The sequence below is a fragment of the Neopelma chrysocephalum genome, unplaced genomic scaffold, assembly GCF_003984885.1.
Source record: "Neopelma chrysocephalum unplaced genomic scaffold, ASM398488v2 Primary Assembly neopelma1_97, whole genome shotgun sequence".
NCBI classification, from domain to species: Eukaryota; Metazoa; Chordata; class Aves; order Passeriformes; family Pipridae; genus Neopelma; species Neopelma chrysocephalum.
Window position 1 is genome coordinate 3,405,568 of NW_020897760.1, and position 19,935 is coordinate 3,425,502.

A 19,935-nucleotide genomic window follows, 5' to 3' on the forward strand; every position below is an offset into this window, starting at 1 on the left:
CCGCCGGCAACTTCGGCATCCGGCGGGGCTGTACCTGGCGGGCCGGTGTCCATCCTCCCGCAACAACCGCCGCTGTCCGCAGCCGGGTGCGCTGCCCGCCTGTGCCCGTGCCCTGCGCAGAGCCCGGAGGTGTTGCCGCTGGTGGGAAGCGGCCGGCCGGCCCTGGGGCCGCTTGCCGCCCTCCCGGGCCCCGCCGGGAAGCGCCTCCCTTGGCGGAGCTGTCCGTGCCGCCCGTGCTGAGCGGCGGGCGGGCAGCGGCCTCGTGCCCGGGCGACCAGTTGCACGGGCCCCCGGGGCTGGGGAAGGGCGAAGCGCTCGGGTGTGACCACCGACAGCCGCGCGTCTGCCTCCCGACGGGGGGAAACGTGTTGTTTCGGGCTGGGGGCATTTTCATGACTCAGTCAGAAAACAGTCTCAGTCCTGTCAAATACAGATTTCTGGTCATAAACTTTCCTTCAGTTGACATCCACCTCCCTTTGTTTTATCTGAGTGGGGTAATAGCAACTTAGGAGCAATTAGTCTGATTGCTGAGTTTCTTTCACAGTTCTGACAGCACAAATCACTACTACAGCAAAGGACACTGTATTCAGATGTCACGTTGCCATTAGTCTGTTGTCACTAAGTAAAACACACGTAACACTTTGTATTATTATTGTAACATATTGTAACATATTGTATTATTTCACATAACAGTATTCTGAAATGACAGAAGTGCACCTCTAGGCCATCATTTACATTTTCAGATATGAGCAGTTTGAGAAAAAGTTGCTTTCCAAGGCTTGCAAATAAAGGTACCCTTTCAAAAGTCGGCTTAAGACCCTCAAAAGCACATGATTCTTTTATTTATGAGTAAATTAATGTGCACAGACCATGGAGGTTGCTGCTATGCTTGTATCAATACCTAAACCAATCATATATGCGTTAGTGAGGGTATGTGCCTCCTACAAAGTCAGTACATCATCAGGTCTTGCAGTGCTCGCTGCCTTGGCTAGTTACAAGAAAACTACATCAGGCACATGTAGCACTTTATCCATCCTCCCAGAGGTCTCAGTCCAGGCCAATTGCTCTAATAATTATTGAATTTCACATATGCAGTTTCATCTGCTAGTAGAGGAAGAACTGGGGGAAGTTATTACCCCCTCCCCCTCCTTAAATTGTGAGAAATTATACTTTGAAATATAATATTTTTTTAATATATTTTAAAATCAGTCCTTGCTTCTTCCAGTCATCTCACTTCATCAGAATATTACCTGGGCAGAGATTTACGATTCTGTGCACTGCTGGTGGTTTGCAGATTTAATGAGAGTTTTTTCTTAACCTAGTCCCCCTATCCTCTTAAGCCACGTACTTAGCCTAGCTACCCAAGATGTGTGTTTCCACCTCATGTGGAAAATGGATGACACACTTCACTATCTAAGAAGAAATCCTAATTTCATCTCAGTGATGATGACGAGGAGAACAATTCAGATAATCTCACCTATAGAAGAAAGAACTTCTTGTGTCTAAGACCGAGTCAAACGTGAGAAAAGCAGCATAGGACAGCTTTGTAAGAAGGAAGGAGGTTTGTTAATGCCTTCTGGCTCGTTCAGATAAGGCATAGCAACCTAAAGGCAGCAGGGCATGACTAGAGTTGCTAGTCAGAGCCGATGTAGCATTCTCAGGGAAGCTTCAGTATTGTTCTACAGCTCAATGTTCTTCTGTTCCCCTTGTGCAGAGGGATGTATCTATACATAGCCTATGTTCAAGAATAAACATTGGAATCTCAACAGTAAAAAAAAATAGGTAATAGAGTTAGTATAGCCTGTTCTACAAATAAATATATCAGATATCAGAGATATCACATACTAGATATACAGTATATACATTATATGTAATACACAGCATATATTGTGTCTATGTCATTGTGTATACATTATACAGACTATATATTATAGTGTTTATATTATTTATAATATATTGTATTTAACATATGTTATATTTAACATATATGCTCTCTATATATCCTAAAGCATATGTTATATTCAACAGAAGATAGATTGAAATAGATACATAGAGAGAGAGAGAGAGAGAGAGAGAGAGAGAGAGAGAGAGAGATAGACAGATGATAGAGAGATAGATAGAGAGATGTAGGGCTATGACTAACAACTAGAGATAAGGTTTTGCTTACACAGCACTTCCAAGTTCTGGCAACAAAAAAATACTCACATGCACTCTAGCAAAGTTGGTTTTTTCTTTCTTTCTTTTCATTAGGGTTTATAGAACAATATAAAATTATTATTTTTATGATTTTTAAAAATTAAAATAATATATAACATTAAGAAGTTAATGTAGAATTCTCCAGGAGAAGAAGTAACTTTTGACTTGGTTCTGACTACTAGAACCAAGGAATAACTTAAAAATACACTAAAATAAAATAGAAAACTTGCTAAAAAGAATACAGAAGGTTAGACTAGTGCTAAAAACTACAAGACAGTTATTCAGATACATAGAAGGCTATGTAAGGAGACCACTTTGAGAGACAGCACATCATCTTTGTATATTCATGTTTCTCACAAGGGCCTGAGAAATGGCAAAAGGAAGTCAGCACGACTAAATAGAATGAAAAGGGCGGTAGCTACAAACAAGGAGGAATATTTTGATAGATTAAAGTTGTGTTCAAATGAGTAAATTATAAAGGATCACAAACTTTGGCAGGTTAAGTGTGAAAGCACAGTAAGGCAGATCAAAATGAGTTTAAGCATTAATTTGCAAAAAGTGTAGATGCTAAAAAGAATTCTTTTTTTTTAAAGGCTGAGAGGAGGAAGAGAATATGTAGAGCTGGTATTTTCTTTAAGCCTCGTATGCATATATAGACTTGAAGGTGATAAACATTTTCCACATTTTTGAAAAGACTTCTGATGAAAATCCAGAGAACTGCAGACCTTGTCTACAGTAATGCAGACAGATTTGGAATATGTCATATATTGGAAAGTATAATTTTTGTGAAGAAGTCAGGGCTCAGAACTACTGGAGACCTCCCAAGGAGTTGGCAAACACAAAAATGAGGGAATACAGCTGATCTTCAGGTTATTTGGATTTCTGAAAACATTCCAGAAGGTTCCTCACCAAAAAGTTTTGAATAAAATAAGCCACCATAGAGGGAAAAGAAAAAGTCCTTTTATGGCTAAAAAATGTCAGAGGGTATTAGGAGGGTCTGTCACTTCTTGCAGCTCCAGGACCCCTCCTGCCCAGCTGCTGGAGCCCAGGGATGCTGGAGCCTGGGGATGCAGGATCCCTGCCCAGGCAGGGGGACAGGGCTGCCACCTTCCCATGTGTAGGCCCAGCCAGTAGTGCAGCTGAGCACACGTCCTAGAGACACACACAGGGGACACTGACTCGGCCACTCGCAGTGCCAGTGACGAGGCACCCACAACAGCACCTCCACACAGACCCACCCTCAGCTCCAGCACAGAGCACAGACAGCCACATCCTCTCCTCCTCTTGCGCTGGCAGAGACAAAAGGTGACTAGTGCAGGCACATGCACAAGACTCCTTGGATGCCCAAGCACATGCACATTTGCCCAGCACACCTGCCCAGATCCCAGCCCTCTTCCCTGCCTCAGGAGTGCCGACTTCCAGGCTGGTCCAGCTTGATGCTTGCTGCATCACCCCACAGGCCCTCCACACTCAAGAGCACCGCAGAAAATTCAAGTTGCTTTTCATTTCTAAAAGGAAGGTTCATTAACAAATGGTAAATTACTGTTCGTTGTAAGCAATTTAAAAAAACAACCTGTAAACCAGTCATAATTAGTAATAAAACATAACACTTCACCCTAGAATACAGATGCTAACTTTAAGGGATGAGCCTTCTGGTTCCATCCAGGATAGTGTTAATGTTTGCAGTAGCCAAGAGGGGCATGACCCGGACCCAGAGGTTATTCTGTACGAATTCAGTCAGTGCTGGGGTGGGGGGAAGGGGGAAATGAGGTTCGGGAGTTTCTTCTGGTTGGGGTGGTGTGGCTGGATCAGGTCAGGCTCTTTGGTGAGCATTTGCGTGTGAATCACTCTCCTCTTTCTTGTACACTTTTGTCATTAATATTGTTGCTGTTTGTTTTCTTACGTCATTGCTATTTCCAGTAAATTGTTCTTATCTCAATCTATGATCTTTACCTTTTGTGCCTCCAATTCTCCTCTCCATCCACAGGGGAAGGGAAGGGAGAGGAGGGAGTGGTGCATGGTTTCGGTGGGAATACCAAATGGGAGAGTAGCATTCCTAAACCATGACAATGAGATGCACTTCGTAATATAATAATCTTACTGTGTTTACTTGCTGATTTATACACATCAGCAATAAGCAACATGCGTTCTGCTGGTTAGTATATAAGAGAGTCTTCTAGGTTAATAAAGCAATAAACTGTGCAGTATGCAATTTTTACTGTAGTAAAAAGTGATCAGAGGAATACTAAATAAAAAATGTGACACAGTGGTAAGGGTTTGAGAAAATAAAAAAGAAAGACAGATGCTGTATTTTTTGCTGCTGTGAGAAATGCCAAAAATTCTAAATACACCTTACAGAAACTTCTATATATTGTCACTCCTTATGTAAATAATTTTGAACCTCACAGTTCAACTGGTTTAGGCTTTGACAGATAACCTTGCCATCTTTCATACCCCTCTGTTCCTAGAAACTTAGTAGACATGGACCACCTGGGCTTTGAATTTTCCTCTCCAGACTGGCTTGGTAAAAATTATGTTGACAACCCATTGCCAAAAAAGTTCTCATTCATTTATTCAAGGAGATGTAAGGAGAGGCAGTGAGAAAACAGTTTGAAGGAGTGGGGGAAGGTGAGCAAGGGTGTAGCTTCATAAGTGCAAGCTGCGTTAAACAGTGACCTTAACGAGCAATTGGTCCTTGTACCTTACCCCAGATGTTCCTGTAATTTAGCAGAGATGTCCTCGAATACCTTTGTCTTGGCTCCATGCATTCTTTCCTTCCTTTTTCTGGAACTTCCATTCTTTAACCTCTACAACACTGCAAGAGATCATAATAGCTTTTTAATACAGAAGCTTGCTTCCAAAAAGTACAGACATCTGTCTTCAGAGGCAAGTAGCAAATTTCATATGCAAAGATGCTTCTAGTGTAAGGTAAACTTTGAGAACAGCAAATGTTACCATGTATTCCTGACTCAATTTCCTCAACCGGACAGTTTCAGACAACAACCTTCCCAGACTCTGTCTACATGAGCAGTTCAGGTCAGGAGTGTAGTTCTGAGGTGAGTTTCCCAATTGTCCCCACTTAGTGTGCCTCACTGGATTCACAGAGATATTTCAAAGCACATGAACTGATTTTTGGATTAAATTTATTGGAAGACATGATCTAGGAGGATTGCATCCAATGTGTTCCAACCACTTAATAGGGGGCACTCTGTCAAGCCTGAAGTAAAAACCCTTCAAAATGTTTATCAGGTCTATACAACCATTTCACTCTATAAACCCAACAGTATTGCATTACTTCCTGATGTCGCCATTCCCTCAGTGTACTGATTTATTCAGTCTCCCTGCCTTAGGGATGTCCTCAACTCCATTCCAAGCTGTCTCTTCACCTCAGTGCAAAAAAGAGCTTATTTACCTACTAAAGGGCTATGGATCCTAATCTCAAAGGCATCTAGAAATAATATCTAATTTCTGAGCACTGAAGTATTGAAATCACTTCCTACAACTAGTAAATATGCTTGCTGTATAACATCTTTATCAGTCAGCTGGGGTTGTTTGTTACCTATGAGAGCACATATTACCTATGACATCAGCTTTTTGTACAGATTCTCAGCCCATCTACCCATCTTTAGAATTCTGTTGTGTGTGAAATCTCAGAATATGCACAGTAGAATCCATGCTACATATCAAAAAATAAAGTTTTAAAAGCTTCAAATGAGATTAATATATTTCCTTATGTATCATCACAACATAGTGTTGTGATGATAAATAAGCTGAGGAACACAGAGATATTACATACACACAAACCACATAAATAAATAATGTATAAACAGAAAATGGACTGCTCTGCAATTAAATTCCCACACTATATTCAGAAACGTGGCCTATGGAACAGAACTCTACATAAAATGGAACACAAAATACAGATTTCAGGTGCTGATATTTAAAAGCCCTATAGCTATATATTCCAAAGGTGTGGTGCACTTAAAACAGGAAGAACATATAAAAATCTTCAAGAATCTTCAAAAATACTTATGTAACATAGAGTTATAAATTATGAGTAGTTGAGTAAAAGACATGAGCATAAAGTACAGGGGAAAAAAATCCACTTATATTAGAGTGAAAAAGCAGCAGACTGTACACTAAGTCAGAGCTGCTTACACACCTCCATTTGGGAAACACCTGCAGTCATGACAGTAGCAAACCTATAAAACAGTACAATCAGCTTCTTTTTAGTCAGTTGATAAATATGCCCCAAAATAACTCTTACATGGCTAGTGTTGAAGTGTTTCTTTGGTATTAAGTACAAAATCAATACTCTCAACTGTCAGAAACAAAACAAGGAATTTGGAACAAAACATAACAAGGCAATAATGGTGCAAAAATATTTGAGACACCTTACTCTTTATTATTATGCAAAATAAAATGGTATCCAAAATCCAGCTTCCAGGAAAGTATTTATGTTTTGTTCATTCTGTTAAAATTTCACACTAAAAAGAGTCATTCACAGAAATCTCAAGGCAGCTATTTGTCCTGAAAGCATTATTTTAATAAAATCCTAAATAACACTGCTGTACAACACTGAAACAAAAATATTCAAAAGAGGGTATTTTACACACTGCAGGTAATTTATAAAATCATGAGTTTTGCTTTAACATACAACCAGAATTGAGAGCATTTATAAGCACATTTTATGTAACTATAACACAGTTGGTAACAACTCCCGTGCACCAAGCCCAGTCACCCTATTCCTGATACACCTCTAAAACATGAGTTTATGATTCCCTGAGGCGCAAATTACAGTAAAACAGCTCACAGGAGCTCTTCTGCTAACAGGTGGATGATGTAGGTGCTTGGAGCCAGCCCGCGAGAGTTGGCATACAGACAGCAAAGCGGCCGAGCCTGGGGCCGCCTTCCTTTCGGCCTCAGAAAGTGAAACACAGACCCTGCCCGTGTTGGTGCGGGTGGGCCGCTCGCTGCCTCCGAGCCGGGCCGGCCGCAGGACGGAGCTCTCCGCCCCGGAGCAGGGCTCTCTCTCCCCGCGGCAGCGGGGCGGTCCGGCCCGGGCTCGGCCTCCCCCGGCTCAGCGGGCGGCCCGCGCGGCACCGCCCCGGCCGCCGGAGCCCCGCCCCGCCGGAGCCGCCGGAACCCCACCGAGATGGCTGCGCTGAGGGCGACCCGGGTGAGTGTCCGGCCCGGGTGAGCGCTCGGAGGACACGAGGTCCGGAGAGAAGAGGCGGCCGGGCCGGACCGAGGCGCTGCCGGCGCCGGCAGGCGGGGTCCCGGGCGGCAGGGAAGGGTCGCGGGCCGAGGGAGGGCGAAGGACGGAAGCGGCGGGGCCAGCCCGGGTTCCGCCGCCGGGACAGCTGCGGGCACAGGGGCAGCCCCGGAGGGAAGAACCGGCGAGGCTGTGACCCATCTGCTGTGCTGCTTTTCCTGCCTAGCAGTATTATCCGAGAGTTTATGGCCGTAACCCTCACGGTCCGAGTGGGTGTTGCCATCGGCTGTTCTCAGCGGAGTTGCTGCACAGCCCTGGGGCTCCTCATGGGCCAAAGGCCGCGCCGTGCCTATCTTTGGAAAAGCCCTGTGTATGTCTGGCACCTCCCACGTACCGGCGGTGACGGCTTCAAAACACCGGGTGTTATAGTTCGGGGTATTTTATCCTTTAGCATACTTAGCTGTACTACCTGTGCTATTTTTTTTAAATATGTGTGATGTATCATAGTTGGTTTTCTGAAGTACAGACTTTCTCCTATATTGAACCACCAATAATCTCACAGCTTCAAAGTAGAAAATAAAAAGTATTCAGAACTCGCATATTACCTGACACGTTACCCCAGCAACAAACTGCTCTTGACAACTCTTTTTATTCTGAGACACGTGAGGGAGGATCAAGGTTGGTGACCCTTAGCATGTTGTTGTTCTGTCATTTTCTGTGATGTGCATCTTGTCAAACAGGTTCCATACTTCTTTTGGCATTAAGGTAATAAAGATTGCATCACTTCCATGCATAGTCTTTTCCTGACAGCACATTATTCCAGTGTTAGTCTCACCACATTGATGATCATATTTGTGATTCTGACAGTTCATGCAAAAGTGCAAGGAAATGCAGTAGGAATTGCATCTAAGCATCCCTAGCAGTAGTTTGTCACTGAATATAACTGTTCCTCAGAGGCAAGCAATAGGAAGGTTGACTAAGTAGACAGATAATCATACAAATTCTTACATGTAGGAAACCCTGATACTTTGTCACTTGATCAGTCATGCAACTTCCAGGTGTATATCCCACCTATTCGTATTTCAGTGTTTGGTGGGATTGTTGAGTTTTTCCAGAGTAACCTGCAGTCCTTGTCTTCTAGAGTTCCCAGTAAAATTTCTGTGGTATTCTTTTGCATTGCTATCATTAATTCATTTTTTTAAAATGTTATCAAGTAACTAACTGGTCTGATCACACTTTTAAAAAAATTTTCTACATTTTCACATAAGAAAATCAAGAACAAGCCTCTTCTGTTTAGGCTGATTTGTTTTTGCAGTATTAATTTGGGTCTTCCTAAAAATGTATCCAATTACATATTTTTCACTAATTTCTAAACATTTTAGAGATTTACAACTCTTGAAAAGAGTCAACCAGCCTTTTAAAATTAAATTTGGACATGTTTTTGCACAATATTAAGACATTCTGAAAGCAGCTGTAACAACAATATTTGTGGGTACTAAACTTCAAAAAGCAAAGAAAGTATTTACAATGAAAAAGAATAAATTTGTGTTTAGTATTAGGAAGGAAAATAAACTTCAGATAGTCTGCTGTGTTCTCTCCCATCTGGAGTATAATAACAATAATCACCAAGTGTCCCTGGCACCAGCGTATAAAAGAAAGCAGAGATGAGTCTAGGACATTATCAAAATATTCTGATATATTGGTTAATAGGTAGGGTGTTTTTTGCTAATGAGTAGATAGGATATTCAGCAGAGGGCCAGAAAATCAAGTTTGATCTGTGTATGTATAAATAAAAGAAATATATATTGCTGTGTCTCTGTGAACATAAATTTTAATCATGCTTAACTATTTTAAAATAATCAAATGCACAATAGTTAAAAATGTATAGGGCAGCTCACCCGGCCTCAGTGCTGTTAAAGCCTGAGAATCCTGGCAGAGCGTCACAGGAGCAAAACATAAGGTAGCCAATAATTCTTTTATCACTGTAGTAAATTATATTTGATCTGATACTGTTTTTAGAGAGGGAGTCTACATTGAAAGCTGTGCTGCAGGCAGGCAAGTAGCTTTAGAAGACTTGAGCTGTAAAGATCTTACACCTTATGTTTTTTTCTTCTTTAGCAAGTGCTTCAAACCATTGCAGGACATGGATGGAGGTCACATTCTAGTAAACCTGCTCAAAACTTACATATAGGCAAACCTGGACTTGGCTTTAGCTTTGGTAAGTAGTACAGTTGTTAAAGAAATATAGCAATTATGGACAAATTGCAGATTTAAAAAGAATAATATCCTATATTGCACTTCACCATGAATTTAAAATGGTGTTTATCCTAAATAGATTTCTATTAATAAAAAAGTTTGAAAACCAAAATTACTTTTGTCCTCGGCTCAGGCAAGGCAGGTATGTGTGTAGTGTTTTTAAGAGTTTCTTCTTTTTTTAATTCATGTCTGTCCTTTTTTTATTGCCAAAGTGTCTTATCTTTGAATAATTATCTCATATTGTTGTTTGCAGTGTTAAGGTACCTAAATGTAGTCATAGTTGAACTTGGTTATAAAGAAATGTAAAAAAGAAAATTCATCCTCAGCTTGGCATATTATATACATAAAGCAAATTTAGTAGGTCAGAGCTAGATGTTTGAAACTGAAGAGTCAGGATTTCTGGATGACCTCTGTCTCTTTCTTTATTTAATTAACACAGCATTTTTCTTGTTTCTTTTGGTAATACATTTTATGTTACACAGTCCTCTTAATTTTCTATATTTTGTGGATAATTTCATCAGAAGCAAGGGCATTGTAGGTGTTGATGAGAGAACAATGGAGGTTTTCTCCTAGGAGGAAGAGGAAACAGTTTTTTTGCTTTCTGGACAGCACCAAAAAGTGGTGGTTTGGGCTGTCCTGGAAAGATGCTCTTATTTTCTCTTTTATCAGTCTGACAACAGGTAAAATTAAAGACAGTAGAGAATTTGTGAATTTTTTTCTTTTTCTTTTTTAAAATAGAACTTACTGATGAACAGAAGGAGTTTCAAGCTACTGCTCGTAAATTTGCTGTGGAAGAAATTATTCCTGTTGCTGCACAATATGACAAAACTGGAGAGGTAAATCTACCATAGTGTAAGGGAAAAATTGGACAAAACCAGACTTTTATCTTCACCTTTAAAATTTAAAGTTTTGATTGTGGTGAATCAGAACGTGATTTTTCCATGTCTATTTCAGTATCCCGTTCCACTTATAAAACGGGCTTGGGAACTTGGTCTTATGAATTCACACATACCAGAAAGCTGTGGTAAGTAAACATTCTTTTTAATCTGTAAAATGAAACAACAAGGAGACATTAGATGAGATTTATATGTGTAATTATGGATTCTGTATCAAATAAATAGTTGCATACTTGAATAATCTAAATTTAATCAGTAGGCAGGTTGACACATAAAAGTGTTACTAGATGTGGATGTAATCAGGAGACAAATTAGACAGATTATGGTTTAGTAATTTATGACCAGATTTTTCTACCGTGATTACAGCTGTCTAATGTTCCCCTGGTGCACTGTGTCAGCTGATTAGGCAGAGAAATTAGAAGGTCATGTTTTGTTCTAGTCTCTGACACAGGCTGGAGCAACTTAAGAGTTTATCCCAGAAGGACAGCTTTTCAGTTTAAGTTATGTGCAGTACAGCAGAGCTTTGGCTGTGTTTAGGTATATGAGTAACACAGACAAGCATGATATGCTAGAGAAGGGTTTTAATTAAAGGAAGTCATGTCTCAAAAATCATTGGAGTTCTCTGAAGTAGCTAATAAGTGTGTGAACAAGGTATCCTTGGTTGATAAAGAATACTTGAATTTCCAAAATAAGTTTTAAAAATCATCAGGTTTCATATTGGAAAGATAAGTAGTGCAGCCTTGCTGGGTCTTGTGCTGTTTGGGGTGTCTATAAATAAACAGAAAAAAGGGATCAACACAAAGGCGATAGAGTTTGCTGATAATACTAAGTTACTCAGTGTAAAAAAAAGATGAGACTGGTGCAGAGAGCTGCAGGAGAAGACCTTGAAACAGAGGGCCAGTTAAAATGGCAATGCAATTCCAAAAAGGAAAAGTGATGCACATATGAAGGAAAAGTAGCAAGAAAAATGGTATCCTCTGCATTAGTTACTGCCTCTCAAAAAAGACATTTTGGTGTTTATCATAAATAGTTATGTGAACAGGAGTATAATGCCCAGAAGCGGTCAAAACTATAAAATTTAAAGTCAAAAGGGACCCTTAAGAGAATGAAGAAAAATGCAGAAGGCACAATTATGCTGCTGCCCAAATCCAAATTGCACTTGCCTTTTTAATTCATTATATAGTCAAATCCTTCCATCTCAAAAGAGTATTGGGGAAATGGAGAAGGTTTCTAAAAGGATGACAAAGATTATAAAAGTTGTGTCTTCTCTGTGAGATGCAGATTCTATAGGAGAAATTACTAAAATGTCAAGTGCATGGAGAGTGTGAAAAGGGATTAATAGTTGACTGTCCCTTTCAACACAACTAGAAGGCATCAAATTATGTCATCAGATAAAATTTTCAAAACAAATGAAAGGTGTTGGTTCTACAGCAGTGTGTAATTAATTTGCAAAACTTACTGCCCCTGTAGGATATTGGTGGTAAAATTTACATAGACTCAAAAAGAGACTGGACAAATTAATGTAATAAATATCTGTCATAGGTTAGCATAACAAAGATACCAAAGAGAGGTATTTCTTTGACTGAGGAAGTCACCTGAAGGCTCAGGAAAATATTTTTGAGGAAGTATAATTGTTACTGTATTTGTATGTACTTCCCATAGTGTTGGCTTCTGTCAGAAACAGACTACTGAGTTGGCTATCTGCTAATATGGACACTTTATAAATTTTTTATTCTCAAATGCTGTGGGCTCAGGAGCCCTTTCTCTGCTTCCTAGGAACTCTTAATTCTCAAGTGTACAGTAATAAAAAAAATAAAGTGGTACATTCTTGCCGCTTTGTGCAACTTGTCCCACAATAATCAAACAATAACCCTGGAACCATGATGTGTAATTTTCAAATCACCTGTTACTCTTCTGACAAAGCTTTATTTAAAAAGCTGATGTTAGAACGTCTAATCAAACATGGTACACAATCAAATGTATGTGAGGGGGATACATTTTTGTTAATTATGTGTAAATCACTAATATTGATATGTTATAATTTAAATCTACTTGAGTAAATGAAGTGTTTCACCTGCAGGTGGCCTTGGCCTCGGCACTTTTGAAGCCTGCCTTATTACAGAGGAGTTGGCCTATGGATGTACAGGGGTTCAAACTGCCATTGAAGCAAACTCCCTAGGGGTAAGCTCTGTATTTTCTTACATCCCTTAAACTACAGTCTGTGTACTTGAAAAACCTGGATTAATGGTCTAAATATTTTCTTTCAGCAAATGCCAGTTATCATTGCAGGAAATGAGCATCAGCAGAAAAAATACTTAGGAAGAATGACAGAGGAACCATTAATGTGTGTGAGTATAACTGCTACACTGTAAAATGTTCCTCAACCTAATAATATTACTTCTTTTTTTCTTTTTTTTTCCTCATTTTTTTCCCTTCCCCCCCCTCGAAAACACTTACATGTACACACAACTTAGCCCTTTTTGATTTGTAAACAGTGACATTTACTGAAAGTCAGCAAATATCTAATGAGATACATGCAATAAGCAAATAGTAGATATTAATGGAAAATCAACCTCAACCTAAGTCACTTACCAAAAATTAATACTTTTTATTTCCATTTCAAGAGGGGGTGTAGGCATTTAAGACACTAAACTTGGATGGGAATGAAACTGGGAATTTATGATCTTAAATATTACATAAGCAGTTCTTGTTACATAGAAAGAAGAGTCATGTACAATGTATGTAAATCTGTACTACTAAGCCCCCTAAAATGAAGGACTTGGTAAACATAAAATGTTACTCAGTGCTCTTATTTTCAGATTTTAAAGATCTTCAGCTTTCCAATCAGAATTTTTGAAGCCTGAAGAAGTAATAACTTAAGGGTTACAGAATGTTTCTGTTTGATTAAAAGACAATTTTATGTATCATTATGGATTTATAAAGATAATTAACCCTTATATGTTGAGTTCTTGCTCAGACAGCTGTTGGGGGGGGTGTTGGGTTGTTTTGAAGTTTTATTGGTGGTTTTTGTTTATGCAATGTTTTGGGGTTTACCATGCAGATCACTTAAACCTTTTATAGATAATTTGATGCACATAGTCTGCATTAATTTCTGGTTGCCTAAAAACAGAACTTTTATTTTACATTTTAATTTCTTTCAGGCCTACTGTGTAACAGAGCCTGGAGCAGGCTCTGATGTGGCTGGTATAAAAACAAAGGCTGAGAAGAAAGGAGATGAGTATGTTATTAATGGTCAGAAGATGTGGATCACAAATGGGGGGAAAGCAAACTGGTATGTTAACGATTAACTGGTGTCATAGTTTTTTGTTGTTAAATAGTGGCTTTACCCTCCGCCCCCAGTTAAATTCTTTACAGACCTGATATAAATCTGAACGTTCATTGTATTTCAGCAGACTGTGTTTTAATCTCTGACCAGTTTATCAGGATAGCAAATACAAATGCAGTCTTGAGTGTTGCACACAGCCTAAAAAGGAAAATGAGTGATGACATGACAACTCCACACTCAAGAATGGCCTCTTGAATCTTGCTGCTATGAAAATTAAATCTGACTCTACTAGAAACACCTCTTACTCCTAGTGAAGCTAGAAACACTGTTAGATTGTGGTGTTACTTTTTATTTTATGAAAAGAAGACGTTTTCCATCTGTCAGAGATTCCAAATATTGCTGTGTTTGTGGAGCATGCTTTTACAATATAAACCTCTTACATCATGTCTTATATCACACTGATTCACAACACAGAAATTTTCCTTAATTCAAGTGGAAAAAACTTTATACACTTATCCAAAAGCTGAATTTTCTAGTCATTTACTTCATCGTTGAAGGCAGATCCGTCAAAGACAATCTACCAGATATCTTTTGACATTACTGAATACCATAAATATGATTTACAGCTGTTTAATTTCTAAGAGAAATACTTATTTACAATTTACACTTAGAAGAATAAAATCAAGATATCTGAAATCAGATGATAACATTTTACATCCAAGAATGTATTTCCTAAGCATTAATTTTTATGTACATGCTGCAAATTGGTTTCTTTTGTACAATTTGTGAAACTGGTAATACCATAAAGACTTAGAATAAATGGAAAGGGTAGAGAATCTTTGCTTGATGATCTGAAGTAATTTTATTAAATGTTATTAAATCCTGAATCTTTGAGACTTCCACTCTCTCACTTCCTCTCAGTTTATTTTTAGAATGGGCAAGGAATATAGGTTGTTAACTTACACTCAGAATTTATTATGTGGTATAAACATGCATAAAAATGTTTAAAATATTACCTAAATATATCTGGTTGCTAACTGTGAGCATAAACTGCATCCATCTTCTTTGGTTTACACTAGGTATTTTTTGCTAGCACGTACCAATCCAGATCCAAAAACTCCTGCAAGCAAAGCCTTTACTGGATTCATTGTGGAAGCAGATAGCCCTGGGATCCAAATTGGAAGAAAGGTGAAGACTATTTCTTATTTGACAAGTTAGGAATTATTGTTTAGTTCTAAACCAGTAATGAAACAAATGTACCGCTCAAGAGAAAAGACTGTTACACAACTGAACATTTTCATAAGCTCATTTACAACCATCTTTTCATTTTCACAACATTCAGAAACTATTCATAAAACATAATTTTAAAGTTATTAGTTCAGATAAGGAATCGTTCAGAATGGTCCAAAGTAAGATGACTTTGAACAGCTGCAAAAGACTCTTTGAGAACTATTATACTGGCAAGTACCAATAAATGAGAAGTATTAGGCATTGAAAGGATAGGAAGCAAGTTGGACAATATCAACCATAAATACACAGGCAGTGAGCTTTAATTTTAGCTACTGCTGGTCAAAGAAGACGCCTTAGAGATACTAGTACTAGTTCTCTCTTTAAAAAAAAGTACTATTTTTAATAATAGGTAAAACTGGGTGTTGAACATTAGGAAAGGAATCTAAAAACTTGAAAAGCTCATTTATTTATTTAGTTGTAGTATACCCGCACTGCCTGCGTATTACATTGTTTTCTTTTTCCACTTTCATCTCAAAGGATATAGTTGAACTAGAGAAAGACAAGAAGACTGGTTACAGAGACTGAACTGATTTCATAGAAGGAGAAAGTAAACTGCCCAGCTTAGACAAATGAAGGGCATGCTGGTCTGCAAGTACAAAACTAGTATTTGTCATGTATATGGTAATTTTTAGATTAAGTGTTTGGGGGAAGAAAAACATACTCTATGCTTTGAGTAAACTAAAGAATGAAAACATAGTGTACCTTTGAATAATCAAATTTAGTAACACCTCTGTAAATTTCCACTTCAGGAAATGAATATGGGTCAGCGCTGCTCAGATACAAGAGGTATTGTCTTCGAAGATGTGAGAGTCCCAAAAGAAAATGTGTTGATAGCTGAGGGAGCTGGCTTTAAAATCGCAATGGGAGCTTTTGATAAGACCAGACCACCTGTAAGTATCAGAAATAACTTGGTTATAAAATACATCAGGAATTTCTGATTTTTTATTCTGTGCTGTATTCAATTCAGGTAGCAGCTGGTGCTGTTGGATTAGCAAAGAGAGCCCTTGATGAAGCTACCAGATATGCTTTGGAGAGAAAAACGTTTGGGAAACCAATTGTTGAAGTAAGTGTGGGGGCAGAGAGAGAGAATACAATAAAAGCTTATGTTTTCACACCAGATGTACTGCTACTGATTTTTAAAGGTTATTCCTTGATTTTTATATTTCCTTAATTTTTATATCATATCTCTGCCATTTTGGGGTTTCCATCTATGTAGGTAAGCACTTTGTAAGTAAACTTAGCTATGTGGTAACTTCCAGAATTTTTTATAATTTATCAATGATGGTAGTAGAAGCAGAAAAAAAAACCTCTGCCCAAGACATCAAAACTTATGTACTAGCTGGACATACTTAAGTTCTTCAGTGCTAATAAAGAGGGATTTTCAGGAAAGAAAAAATGAGGTACATGAAACAAGACACATAGTATTAACACTAACAGAATACATTGCCAGTCATGCTGGTTACGAGTTTTAAGGAAATATGAATAAACAGCAAGGTAAATACCAACCTTATAAATAGGAAAGAACAACTTCAGTATTTAATCCCTATGACTAAATGGATTTCAGAATCAAAATCTTAAAAATCTAATTCAACACACAATTCTGAGAGCCTGATGCATATTCTGTAGAACTCCTCTCATACAACTTAGTGAGTTTGTTGAAAAAATCACTGTATTAGGAGATGATGTCTTTCTTGAATGTCCTAAAATTTTAAGTGGGCAATATTAACGTGGTTTATTCTGTCCTAGCACCAAGCAGTGTCTTTCTTGCTTGCTGAAATGGCCATGAAAGTTGAACTCGCTAGGATGGCCTACCAGAGAGCTGCGTGGGAGGTTGATGCTGGTCGCAGGAATACCTACTATGCTTCCATTGCAAAGGCATTTGCTGGTGACATTGCAAACCAAGTAGCTGCAGATGCAGTACAGATTTTTGGAGGAAATGGATTTAATACTGAATATCCTGTAGAAAAACTAATGAGAGATGCTAAAATCTACCAGGTAAGTAAAAGAGGGAATGTGATAATGCATAGATTTTATATAATATAAACTAAGGGCTACTTACTTCAAATAAGGATGTACACATATTAAAAAAAAAAAAGCTTTTAGAATGAAAACAATAATCCCTAAATTTAAAGAAAAAGTCATTCAGATCAGGAAATTACTTGCATAGAAAAGTCACTGCACTGAACCAAAACTCAACCCACATAAGAGAAATAAATTATGTTTTTTCTTTTTGTTTTTTCCTTTTTTTAACCCCTCTAACATGGAATTCTGGAATTCTTGGACTCTCAATGTTAGTTAGCTATAATAGCTGTCATTCTTAAGATTTTATGTAGTCTTACAGCTGACTTCAAAATAAAAACTATTATTGCCACTAGCCAAGACTTTTATTTTTCTCTGTTTAAGGAAAGACAACTGCTATGGTGGAATCTAAAGGTTCTTATAACTAACTGCACTCCTCTGAGAGAGGCAGTGAATGATTAATTGAACTTTATGATTGGGCTTTTTTTCCTGTCAGGTTGCACGCTTTTTTAGAGAATGATAGTGAGAGTTGAAACTGTATTTGAAAGCTGAGATTGATTTTACAAGAATCCCAGTTACTTAGATTTTTCATTACAGTGATCCAAAAGCATGGCCAAGCAGATTTTTTTTAATTGATCAGATTAATCAGATTTAGTGTAAACATTTTGGTATTAATATATGAATTAAAAATTCTGTTTTACTTCATCCCCAAAAGAATTCAGGAAAGGCTTTTATCTTGCAATTATTGTTCATGTCTCTTGATTATACCTTGCACTTCACTGTGCTTTACTGTATTATTGCCCAGTTCCTGATGGTATATACTTTTTGCCTTATGTTGCATGCACAAAAACTTGATTTTCCAACTTTCCTTCATATGCTTGATCTTTCTCAGTATTACACAATCCTTTCATTGTGTTTACTGATAACATTTTTACACATCCTTACTCTGCTCTAGTTTTGTCTGGCTACAAAACTAGGCTACTTTGGTAGAAACTCTTAGTTCTGGAAAACTCTTAGATTATGAAGATTATGAGTTTTGACATCTTTACACTTGAGTTCATGGCTGTCTTCATCAGCAAGTAATTTAGTGCAATAGGAGCAGTTTACTAGATTGCAGGAATAGCTGCTGAGGCTCTGACAGCTACACTCCAAGAAGTTTGGGCAGGCTGATTCCACAGCAAGCCTGTTTGGTCCCTTGTAATGTATGTCCCTGATAGGCATGTAATTGTAAGGGTCCAGTTGTAGGCTTGGATCATTAAGACTTTTCTAGGGATTGGTGAGTATTTGGTATAGGAGAAAGCAGAGCTTCCATTTCAGTTGGCTCCAGAAGGCACCTGGTATTCACAAAACACAGTCTGTACTATGAACTGGCTCAGCACGGGGTAAGCAGCAGCAATCAGAGAACTCACTTTGGGAATGAATGCCTCTTCTGAACCAGAACTAATGTGAACACTGGTTATAGTGTCCTTATTTTCAAGATGCTCTGTAAGGTTCTTGGGAAGATTATTCCTATCAGTGAATGATAAAGTGAATTTGCCTGATTTTGAGCAATTTGCCAAACCAAGTTCTGGCAAAACTGGGAGCTGAAACATTAAAACCTCTCTACTGTGTTGCCTCAGCCCTTGCAATACATATGGCCTCCTTTGACATTACAGCATCATAGGTGCTCTTTTCTCTATCTTTGACTTTGCTGCCAGCAAACAAAAAGAACAGAGGGACGATGCAGGAGGTCTCTAGAAGAAAATGCAAGAATGAACAAAAACACAAATAAAGCTGTATGAGAGAGAGTACTACTTAACAACAAGCAATGGAAATAAATGGATCAAATAGGACATATGGTATGACCTTGAAAGCCTAGTGAAAGAGAATACAACACTTATGCACAAGTCACCCCTTCCACCCATGGTTTGAAATCCTACTTTGTAAAGTCTAAATTACATTTTTTCTTCCTCAAATAAGAGGAATGTCATCATCTGTCACTTTATTTTCATGAGAGCCCTACTGAATTTAGATAAGAGCACCTGAGAGAACAAGTCTGTCTCTTGATATCTTATATATTTCACTTACTCCCGTGTAATTGCTCTGTCACTCTGGAATTCTCCCTGCTTTTTCTGTCTTCCTGCACATCCTAACCCACCCTGGATTAGTGCTGTGGAGATTTACAAGTATAGATCTGTTAAAACCTTTTAGAAAAATCATCCCTTAACATTATTGCAATTCTTCTTTTCAGATATATGAGGGAACTGCTCAAATTCAAAGGATGATCATAGCTCGTGAACACGTTGGCAAATTTAAGGCTTAAAGAAATGTATTAATTGTGCCTGGCGCTGCTGTAGTGTTCTGCGTTCTCATGGAAAAGGATGTTAGTGTGTTTCTCAATAGAATTAAAAAGGAATGGAGAAAAACAAATTTTCTTCAATGTATTTTTATTCTGTCCATTATTAAGCACTGATTGTGTTCTCCCTATCCAGTCCTTGACTTCATTCCTGACTGACAAAGCTGGTATTTTCTAAACATGCTGAATTCCACGATGATTTGTTGTTCCTATACAAATGGGCAAGAAATGAGAACCTCACAATGCAGTTTTCTTGCAATAAAATAAGATGATCAGAATGTTATTTCTGACAGTCACTGCTGCATTCTAATAAAATATTTTTTAAGAGAACTGTGGTTGCTTTATATTCATTTTGCTTGTTATATCACTTACACTGGACAACTTACGCACAATACAATTTCTGAAGTACGTTAATAGCCGTACTTCAGTTTCTCCTGTGCTC

The 19,935-nt window shown here is 38.4% G+C and overlaps 2 protein-coding genes and 2 long non-coding RNA genes across 5 annotated transcripts in view; 1 reads left to right on the forward strand and 3 right to left on the reverse strand.

The window, feature by feature from the left end:
• Positions 1 to 247, reverse strand: part of SLC44A5 (solute carrier family 44 member 5) — a 68,598-nt gene extending 68,351 nt beyond the window's left edge. Inside the window, exon 1 of the mRNA XM_027694438.1 lies at positions 35 to 247. Coding sequence (XP_027550239.1) covers positions 35 to 53 — 19 coding nt within the window. The 5' untranslated portion in view covers positions 54 to 247. The remainder of the gene's footprint in view (positions 1 to 34) is intronic.
• A 393-nt stretch (positions 248 to 640) lies between these two features.
• LOC113972917 lies at positions 641 to 7,252 on the reverse strand. 2 transcript variants are annotated; one of them, XR_003536069.1, is made up of 4 exons: positions 7,010 to 7,252; positions 4,903 to 5,011; positions 3,005 to 3,078; positions 2,293 to 2,921 (listed from the first exon to the last, which is right to left on the reverse strand). It is a non-coding gene; the product is annotated as an uncharacterized LOC113972917 (long non-coding RNA). The 2 variants fall into 2 exon arrangements; XR_003536068.1 differs by lacking the exons at positions 2,293 to 2,921; positions 3,005 to 3,078 and adding an exon at positions 641 to 1,735.
• A 27-nt stretch (positions 7,253 to 7,279) lies between these two features.
• Positions 7,280 to 19,823, forward strand: ACADM (acyl-CoA dehydrogenase medium chain). Its single transcript, XM_027694439.1, has 12 exons — positions 7,280 to 7,375; positions 9,530 to 9,629; positions 10,406 to 10,503; positions 10,622 to 10,691; positions 12,644 to 12,744; positions 12,831 to 12,911; positions 13,725 to 13,855; positions 14,929 to 15,037; positions 15,889 to 16,029; positions 16,107 to 16,202; positions 16,886 to 17,134; positions 19,389 to 19,823. The coding sequence occupies exons 1-12, from the start codon at positions 7,352 to 7,354 to the stop codon at positions 19,458 to 19,460; spliced, it is 1,272 nt and encodes a 423-aa protein (XP_027550240.1). The 5' UTR covers positions 7,280 to 7,351; the 3' UTR covers positions 19,461 to 19,823.
• On the reverse strand, positions 11,130 to 14,957 carry LOC113972918. Its single transcript, XR_003536070.1, has 2 exons — positions 14,866 to 14,957; positions 11,130 to 11,331 (listed from the first exon to the last, which is right to left on the reverse strand). It is a non-coding gene; the product is annotated as an uncharacterized LOC113972918 (long non-coding RNA).
• Positions 19,824 to 19,935: the final 112 nt, after the last annotated feature.

Bases quoted from the DNA above. Each gene is read 5' to 3' on its own strand.
- ACADM (XM_027694439.1), top strand. From the start codon at position 7,352: ATGGCTGCGCTGAGGGCGACCCGG. The intron at 15,038-15,888 runs GTGAAGACTATT...TTTCCACTTCAG, and splicing joins GGATCCAAATTGGAAGAAAG to GAAATGAATATGGGTCAGCG. The intron at 16,030-16,106 runs GTAAGTATCAGA...TATTCAATTCAG, and splicing joins TTGATAAGACCAGACCACCT to GTAGCAGCTGGTGCTGTTGG.